Here is a 9,074-nt window from a genome sequence, read left to right as displayed (position 1 = left end):
ATGCGCCAACGCGGTGATCGTGTCAAGGGCTCTGGCGTCGCCTTGGCTGCCGCTGCTGCTCGAGCTTCTGCCTTAAAGGGCCGCACGACATGTCAGCGACAACGGCGCGGATTTTGGATCGCAACGGGCTGCTTCGTTGTGTGCGTGGTGCTCTACATGTGTCTGGGTAACTCCATCGTGTTTCAATCGAGTGCGCAGCAGCAGCAGCAGCAACGTCTCTGGACGAGAAAGCCGCTTGTACTGACTGAACGTGATGTGATGGCACTGAATGTGGCCACCTCGCAGGTGGCGAATCTGGCAACGCTGCCAACGCTAGACGACTTGATCAAGTTAGCGGCCGAGGTAGGGGCGGTGTATGCGCAGTTGCTTGAACAGGTAACTGCTGCTCAAGAAGCAGAGGACGATGGACGTGCACTTCGCGAGCTGGGCGTTAGCCCAAACTACCTTTCTAGTGTCTGCGTTTCGCTGCGACGTGCTGCCGATGTGAGCTACGCGAAGCTCAAAGCCATGCTCCTGCAGGAGGCGAATGCGGAGCTGCATATGGCGCCGACCTCACTCGTGCGCATTATGTATGGTTGGATGCTAGGCAATATCTACCTCTACAGTGCAGTGTTGCCGGAATACTACCTCCTTCAGGATGACACTCCGAGCCACGCATTGGCTCTCATGCGCAGCCTCAACGTGTTTTCCTGGAGTCCACATGTGCACACGGTGTCGTCGCCGGAGACGCATAAGCACGGCGCAGCGGTGATGACCTATGACTTATTCAACTGGTCTGGCGGAGTGGCGTGCAAGCGAGGGCTGCTGAGTCACGTGCCACACGCGATGCGCTTTTGTGAATCGTCTTTCTCCTCCTGGTTCGCGGTTGCGCTCCGCGTCGCCGCCACGTACGAGGAGCTCATTGTCCTGCACCCTTCCTACGCACCACTCCGTCTGCACTACGCAATTTCGTTTGCCTTTCTTGCGATGGACACCGCAGCTGACGCGGTGACTGGTGGTACACAGAGCCCCGACGAACACGCGGCCAAAGCACTCAAAATTATTCGAGGCGACCGCTCAAAGCTCGAACGCACTTATAGGCATGCCGACGAGGCACATGGCCCCATTTTGGTTCTGCTGGAGGCATTTCTCACCCCAGTAGGATTGTACACTGCAGACCACGTTGCTCAGCTCGTAGCGGCGCTTCGTGCCTGGAGGAGCTGTGCTGAAGCGCAGGCGGCCTTGCTGAAGACCACCGCTTGGCCCGGCGACGTTTTTCCGGGCGAGTATCGTCCGCCCCTTCTTCGAGACGCGCAACTACGGCACTTATTGGCGAAGGCACAGCTTCAATTGGGCGATGATCATGCAGCACTGCAGAAGTTGCGCTTGTGCGTGTGACGGAGGAGCTGGAGCGGCTTCGCCTTTTACATGCGGTCCGACTAGGAGACATTTGCGGTGATGAGCAAGTAGCGCTGACGGAAGCAGCTTCTTGAGGCCTGCCATGACAGCGTAGTTTTGGACATTTCCTTCACATCGCCTACGTTCGCTACTATCCAGCGAGTACTGTTTCACTTGGCGTATGACAGACAGCGCTCATCCATACACATCAGTACACCCACGTACCTACTTGCACGAGTTTGGTACACAACTCCTTCACTCCCCGCTTTATCGAGCGAGCAAGCAAGAGGAAAAGATAAGACCACTTGGCCCTTTATGCATGCTGTTGGTGGCTTGGCGGGTGAGAGGAAGGCGAGGGCAGGTGGCGGGCGCCTCACCTTCTTCAACACCGACTGATGCAGCGACGTCGTGGGTGGCAGCGGGCCATCTACGTGGATAACCACCCTTTTCTATCTTAAGCGAGGACAACGAAAACCATACGAAGCATGAAACACTCATCATAGGTGTCCGGTGCGTGTCCATCTCACACAACGATGTGTGCGTATGTGGGTGTCTGTGCGCATCGGTACTTTCACAACTGGTCGAAGTTGACGCGGGCTTTCTTTCCTTTTCGCTCTTTCGCCCTTGTTGTTGCGCATTTAAGGCCTATGCCGCGAATTAACGTTTCTTATTCTTCTCGTCCTCTACTCTATTTCCTCTTCGAACTCCTCCGTGTGTGTGTGTGTGTGCGCGTGTGTGTTTTCCTTCTCCAAGAAACGTGCGAGCACGTTAGCGCACCACGCGGCCTCTGTGCGCGTGGTCGCTAATCCACCAAGCGCTGCCATTACCTTTTGATGGAGGTGTACACTCACACAAGCCGTTGGCCGAACACCAACTCACCACCACCTGAAATACCAACTGACTGCCCAAAGGCTTTCTAAAAGGAACAGCGACAGTGGCAACAGCAACAACAACAACACAAGCAAGCACACACACACACAAAGAAGAAAAACGAAGAGGTACTGACACCGCACATCGCCCTCTCGCACGCTTTAACCTGGGCATTCAATCAAACGATGGAGTGGCGCAGTAGCTGCGTGCTGTGGCTTACTGCCACGGCGTTCATCATCTTGGCACTTGAGCTGCGTGGCGTTCTCGCAGCGGCCATGGATCTTTCCAACCCGGTAGAGCACAACCATTTTCTTCTGTTAGCACCCTATGGCTCCCGCCTTGGACCGGACGCCGACGCTGACGGAGCCAGCACAGCGCGATATGTGCAGTTGAGCAACGGTTCTCGATTTCTGTGTAACACAATAAGCACAAAGCGCCGCGACCCACTCGATGCCAATCACTATCCACTGGGAAGTCAAATGGAGTCTTTGATGGCCGTGATGCGGAGCTCGAAGCACCCATGTGTGCAATACGCAGAAGGGAGTAATGTGATCGTCTACTGCTGGGACAAGCATGTGCGCGCGGATGCTCTTGCAGGGACCAAGGGCCGTTCTCTGGGAAAGCGTCAGTCTGAGAAGGTGCAGCTGTACTGGAGCGCCAGCGACGCGTTCGGCCGGCACGCCGCGACCGTCTATAGTGGTGGCGACGTGTGCCCATACGAGAAGGAGCGTCGCATAGAGACAGAGGTGCGCTTCTACTGTCGATACTCCCAATTTCAGAATCCAATTCCATACATTAGCCTTTACGAGTCGTCGCAGTGCTCCTACGTGCTGCGTCTGCTGTCAAGTAAGTTCTGTTCCGTATCCCAGCTGGATCACCCAAGAGAGGAGGAAACGGTGCGGTGCCAGATGTTGGATGATTAGCAGATCGTTGGTGTACGTGTCTGTTGATTGCGTTGTTGGTGAAGTGCACGGATGGGCTACACAGGTGTGTATGTGTTGGCGCTGCGGCATTCTCCATTTTTCTTAGCGCCTCTGATGTTGGGTCCATGTGCTGCCACCCGCTACTTGAGTGCCACCTTTGTTTCTCTTTTTTCCGTTGTGCGTGTCTTTCTCTTCTTGGTTGGAGCACCAATGCAATGACGCTTAGTTTGTCGATTGCCGCCGTTATGATCTAGTGGGCCGTCTAATGTGCGGCGCCTCTGCGGCTTTGTGAAAAAGACGCCTGCCTATGTGTGTCGCTCTTTCTCTCTCTAGTCATCAACTCTTTTTGGCTCTGTGTGTGTACATCTGCCTGACACTGATGGCAGGGGAGACGTTAGCGCGATGTTAGGACCCCGTACTGTTGCTCTGTAGGGAACCCAAGCAGCCCTTCACCCTCCCTGCCACACGTGGAGGCAGCTTTGATGACAGGGCTCGGTGCCTTCGATCTGAGAAGTTAGAATTGCCTTTCACTGCTGATGTTAGGGGTTCAGGTAGTCGATGGCGTTGCGTTGGAGCGGCCAGAAATAGTGAAGATGCTTACACCCTCTATATGTTGGGCAAGGTGTCCTCTTGACTCGAACGTATCCCATATGGCCCTCAGCGCCTAGTAGTGTGGGGAGCCTGAGCCACCGCGAGGGATGCAGGACGTGGCGACTGGCATGATGGGGCACGTCTGTGAGGCGACATGCGAAGCGAGGGCTTGGGTCGACCTTAAGGCTGATGCTCTGTACCGATGGCTGAGTTGGCGTATTGCTGTCTTGCTCGTGTCTGGCTCTGCTTTGCACTGCGCGATGGGTCTGTGACAGGTCGGGAGAGGCAGCGTTGTATTTGAGCTCGTCTGCTGTATCCAGAAAATGGATACTTGGGAGAAGAAGACTCAGCTATTTCAGAGGAAGGAAGCGTTCACCACTACACACCATAAAGCCAAGCAATATCATACGAAAAAGTGTGAACTAGACGGTATCGAGGCGAGGCCGACGCAGCGCAACACCGGCTCGCTCCGCTAGCAAAGGCGTGCGTGTCAGGGACGTTGTCGCCTCCTCTCGTGGGCGCATTTGCAGTTTCTCTCTCCTTTTTTTCGAGGTGAGTGATGCTGAGTCTTTGTTGGTTACGATGCCCCGCGGATGCGCTATCTTGGGCCATGCGTCACCCTCCACTTCATTGCTCTAGCGTGAACGCTGATTGCCACCCCGGCTGCTCTCCCTCGTTTTTACCCCCTTCTCTCGTTTTTTTTTCTTCTTCCCATTAGCCGCGCTCCCCCTCTCCCCTCCCCCCCCCCCATGCTCTGCGATGTCTGCGATGCACCTATCACTGCCATCGCGTGCCCCAGTAATCGCGACGAGGTTTACTTTGCTGTAGGGAATACCGTCCACTGCAGTCGGACGGCGTCATTGGAATGCAGCACATCGGTGAATAGCCCACGGGTTACTTCCGCCACCGTCCACATTGCCACAGCGCCGCCGGGCACCACGATTAGTGCAATGGACGTGGCGTATCCCTCGTCGCAGCTGCCAATCGTGCTTATGGGTGCGGCAGATCGCGTGCTTGCCCGATGTGGCGCGGTCAGTGACCCGTCAAGACGCCCCTGCAGTGTCGTTCTTCACGCAGATGAAGGGCGTGTGTTGCGCATCGTGGTGGACGAGCGGAGAGGCGTCGTGTGCGTGGCCACCGCCTCCAATGATTTGTTCTACGGTGCGTTGGACCGCATCGCGCAGGCACTGCACGCACAGACAACCTCCAGCCACCACGACGTTTCAGCTTGCTGCGCGTTTTCACGTGTTAGCGGTCCGCGGCTAGGCGTCGTACTCGCCGCGGATTGTCAAGTGCAGCATCCGCTCTTAGCAGAGCGGTATGAAGGCCTCATCGCTTCTGTGGCGAAAGGGATGTCGTGTGTGTCGTGCAGAATTTTTTCGGCCACGTACGCGGGTGAGGTTGTGGAGTGGGAGGCCGCCGAGCATGATGACTGTGCGAGAGTGCCTGGCACAGCGCTACGGCAGCCGAGCAGAGAATGGGCTGGGTCGTGCTCTGTTGTGTCTCGCGTGCAGGCTCATCCCAGCGGCTGTGCCATCTTCGCGGTGCGGGCGAACACGACGTATCCAATGTCGTGCGGCACGGGAAGTACGCAGGGCGATGCCACAGCACTCGCGCGCACGCACCTCGTTTCCTGCAGTGACGATCGGTCTGTTGTGCTGTACGAACGACGCTTTTTGATCGCATCCAATGGCAACCATCTGGAAGGGCATGCAGAGCCGCAAGAAAGCGACTGGGTGCTGCTGTGGCGTGGGAGCGGTGGCAGTTTTGCCCGAAGTCGCATTTTCGACGTTGCACTGCACTCCACATGGCGACTGTCTGTGTCGAAGGACCCTGAGCAGCCTTGGTGCAGCTGCGCCGTATACGTTGGCGTTGCCGGCGAGGACGGCTCCGTGCAAGTGATCGAAGTGAACCCCAGTGACAATGGCAACTTGGTTGCGTTGTCCTTGAACAACGTGACTCAAGGCGCCAGCATGCAGGCTGTTGCAACGCCTCGCCTCCTGCGCTGTCATCAGCACCGAGGCCACGGGGTTTATCGCGTGGCCTTTTCTACACCTTCCCCGGACTCCGTGACTCTCATCTCTGGTGGCTTCGACGGCGCGGTGTTTGCCCACATGCTACCGTTCGCACTACAGCGCGAGAAAGATGGCGAGGGCGGAGCGGTGCAGCTGCGAACACACGAGGTAATGCTGCAACCTCCGATTGTGCCAACTGCAACGATCTGCGGCAACGTGGCCACTGATCGTGAGGAGGTACTGCGACCACATTCATCATTCAGCTCATCGGCGAAGAAGACCGATCAGGTGCGTGCGGTACATGTGGACAGCAATGGGTTTCTACTCGCCTGCACTGGCCGTGCTTTGTGCGTGCTATGTGCTCATTCACCGTTGCACAGCTGGTGGATCGCACTGCTGCCCGATGCGTCACGAGAGCGTTATAAAGCTGTTGGGGACGAGCCCGCCTTGGATTGGGGTTTCCCAGCAACATTGGAAAGCGTCATCGCACAGTGCTGCGTACCTTCTGCGAGAAGAGAGAACCTTGCGTCTATTGGGTGCGCGTTGGTTGGCACGACAGTGGGTGTCCTGCGTGCTGTACCATACTGCTACTACAACGCGGAGCTCGGTGTCTCCCTTCCTGTAGCGGCGTTAGCAGCGGCACCGACACGGCGGCCAGAAGACGAGTTACTGGCCACGTTAGCTCTGCAGACCTTTGGCAAAATCACTCAAGTGTCCGCTCTGCACGTTCCCGAAGGCAGTGTTAGTGCCGTCCCACACGCTCTCAGCGGTGACAGCGATGCAGTGGCACACAGCTCGTCTGACACCATTAAAAGCGAGTTCATTGTGGCGACAAATCACGTACGGAACACGATTGTGCTATCAAGGATGCTGCTAGCCGTGTGCCATGCTGGTAGCAGTGGGGGGGACGCTAGTACGGGTGAGCGATCCGTCGAACTTTGCGTAAGCGCTGCGTGGCACATACTCGTCGTCTACAGTGACTGCCCCGGTCCTCTCACGACAACCTTGTCGTTGTTACCTATCCCTTGTGGCCTATGTAGCATGAGTAGGCTCAGCAATGAGAGCTGCTGCTCTGTGACGGGCAACGTGGTCCTTTCGCTCTGGCTGCTCGCTGGAGATAAGAATGGGTGCCTGCTGGGCACACGGTACGATGTACTGACTTGCAGTCTTGAGGCAGTGAGCAATTCTCTTGATTCTCACGCACTGCCTCCTGCTACCTCCCTAAAGGTGGTTGCCACTGTTCACCGCTATGTCTTTGCCGAACACCTACACATTGCTATTTCGGCTGTTTGTGCAGAGATCTGCAGCTCTGCACCCACTGGCGATGGCGTGCGTGAGCCAGGGGCCACCCTCATCACGGTTGGTGGAACCGGTGGTGTGGTGGAATATGTGTACCTGCATGCCTCTTCCTCTTCGAGCGTGGGTGAAGCAGTAAAGGGGTCTCCGCTGCCATCGCCTGCGAGGGAGCCATTGCGCCTCCCTTTTGAAGTCTCTGACGTTCTCTCTGTCTCGCCGTGCTTGTGGGTGGTTCAGTGCGGCACTACGGTCTCCTTCCTTCATCGCGTTCCGGGGCATGCATCGTGGGTGCCGGTGGGCAGCTGCGACGGGGTTCGTGCGCCACGATTGCTGACCGCACGCATTGTTGCCAGCTCCCCTACCGGTAGCCCGATTGCCTTCTTTGCGCACTGCTCCGACGGTCGAACAGTGCAGCAGATCTTGGTGCGACCAGACCCCACCGCACTGCTGCCGTCAAAGCTTCCGGTCTTTGGTGCCCAGACAGCTCTTCTGCACGGAGTAGGCTTCCCAGGCAAGGACTATAACTGCGTCGCGTATGCACCAGCGCCGCTTCACTGTCTTTTGATGGGTAATGAAGACAGTAGCCTCGCCTTGTATCCGATTCGCGCTGCGAGGGCGGCCATGGGGATGCCTCATGCTGATTCTTTGTTTGGTGGCGTCCTCACTCCGTTGAACGTGTGTGGTGCTCATCACTCAAACATCCTGGCGGTGACCGTGCTGCCCGGGACTGAGGCGGATGTGCTGCGGTTTGTTTCGGTGGGCGGCGGGGCCATGGTGAACTTGTGGTCCGCTGGCCGGATTTTCAGCCCTCTGCAGCTGTTGGACTGGTGGTGCGGCAGTGGCACCCCGCCCCTGCACAACACCACGTCATCGCCGCCGGATGGCGCTTCTTCGGCTGATGTGAAGGGGGACAGTGTGTCACGTGAGCCCTGCATCAGCAGTACCCGTTTCCAGAGACGGCGCAGAAAGCGAGTTGTTGCGGCGTCTGCGTCGCTGACGCTCACAGAGCGCAACCCGCGCTTTATGGCGGTGACGGCGTTGAGCTCGACGGAAATCGCTGTCGGCAGCAGCGATGGAACAGTGCTTCTCTTCCACGTGCACGAAGACCGCGGCGCGAAAGGTCGGGCGCCTCAGGCGACAGGCGCCACGCTGGAGTTGAGGTGGCAAGGGGTGCTGAACACGCACCGGACAAAGCCGGTCATGTGTATGAGCAGCGCCCATGACGGTGGCTGCGACTCGTTGACGTGCTCCTCAAATGCGGATCTGGCATTACCGTTGGTGATGGCTGGGGACACAAATGGAGTGGTGTACGCCATCGACGCCGCTTCGCATATTGTCCGCGCACACGCACGCGTGGAGCAGTCGAGCGTTAACGCGATCAGCGAGCTGCAGAGAATTCAGAAGGTCTTGCCGCCCCACGCAGAGGCGACAACGCACCACTGGCGGTTCGCGGCACTGCACGACTCTGGGGTTGTGCACTTGATGACGTTGGAGGTTGCTATAGCGCAAGGTGAGGGGGTGCAGGCTGCTGAGCTGCAGCGACTCTGGAGTGCGTCCACTGGGTTGACGGCAGGGAGGAGTGTGCACTGGCCCGCGCTGTCAATGCCGCTCATTGTAGTCACCGAGGAACTCATCATTGAGTTCGATCCAGAGGCAGCGCAGCGCGGGGAATTGCGTCATGTGCATGCTCAGCGAGTGAGTGTTCGGGGCGTGAGCGGAGCCGCTGTCGTGAACCAGACATCAAGGAATCAGCCACTGCCGATTCGATCACGAGTGGCTGTCGTGGGCCAGGGGTTCGAGCTCGTTGGGTGAGGGTGACTAAGAATGACAAGGAGGGGACAATGGTGTAACTGGTGGTGAAGTCAAGCGCCATGTGCGTTAAGGATGCTACCCCTCTTTCCCTGCTGCTGCTGCTGCTGCTGGACTAAGTGAAGCGGTTGCTGCTGCTTGCACGCGTCAGCCAATTGCACAAACACAAACAGATGCGCGTGTCTGTGTGCTT

At 57.4% G+C, this 9,074-nt stretch overlaps 3 protein-coding genes across 3 annotated transcripts, besides 1 other annotated feature; all 3 read left to right on the top strand.

Moving 5' to 3' along the window:
• Positions 1-1,377, top strand: LPMP_355350 (hypothetical protein; the record flags this gene model as incomplete). Its single annotated transcript, XM_010705163.1, has 1 exon — positions 1-1,377. One exon carries the CDS (start codon positions 1-3, stop codon positions 1,375-1,377), a length of 1,377 nt encoding a protein of 458 aa, XP_010703465.1.
• Positions 1,378-2,432: 1,055 nt separating this feature from the next.
• LPMP_355340 (hypothetical protein) lies at positions 2,433-3,170 on the top strand (the record flags this gene model as incomplete). The annotated part of the gene is made up of 1 exon (XM_010705162.1): positions 2,433-3,170. The coding sequence occupies one exon, from the start codon at positions 2,433-2,435 to the stop codon at positions 3,168-3,170; it is 738 nt and encodes a 245-aa protein (XP_010703464.1).
• Positions 3,171-3,548: 378 nt separating this feature from the next.
• Positions 3,549-4,103: a repeat region.
• A 407-nt stretch (positions 4,104-4,510) lies between these two features.
• On the top strand, positions 4,511-8,884 carry LPMP_355330 (hypothetical protein; the record flags this gene model as incomplete). Its single annotated transcript, XM_010705161.1, has 1 exon — positions 4,511-8,884. The coding sequence occupies one exon, from the start codon at positions 4,511-4,513 to the stop codon at positions 8,882-8,884; it is 4,374 nt and encodes a 1,457-aa protein (XP_010703463.1).
• Between the last annotated feature and the right edge of the window lie 190 nt (positions 8,885-9,074).

Source organism: Leishmania panamensis (genome assembly GCF_000755165.1).
Source record: "Leishmania panamensis strain MHOM/PA/94/PSC-1 chromosome 35 sequence".
NCBI lineage: Eukaryota > Euglenozoa > Kinetoplastea > Trypanosomatida > Trypanosomatidae > Leishmania > Leishmania panamensis.
Note: the sequence above shows the minus strand (reverse complement) of the source record. Positions and strands in the feature narration are given on the sequence as shown.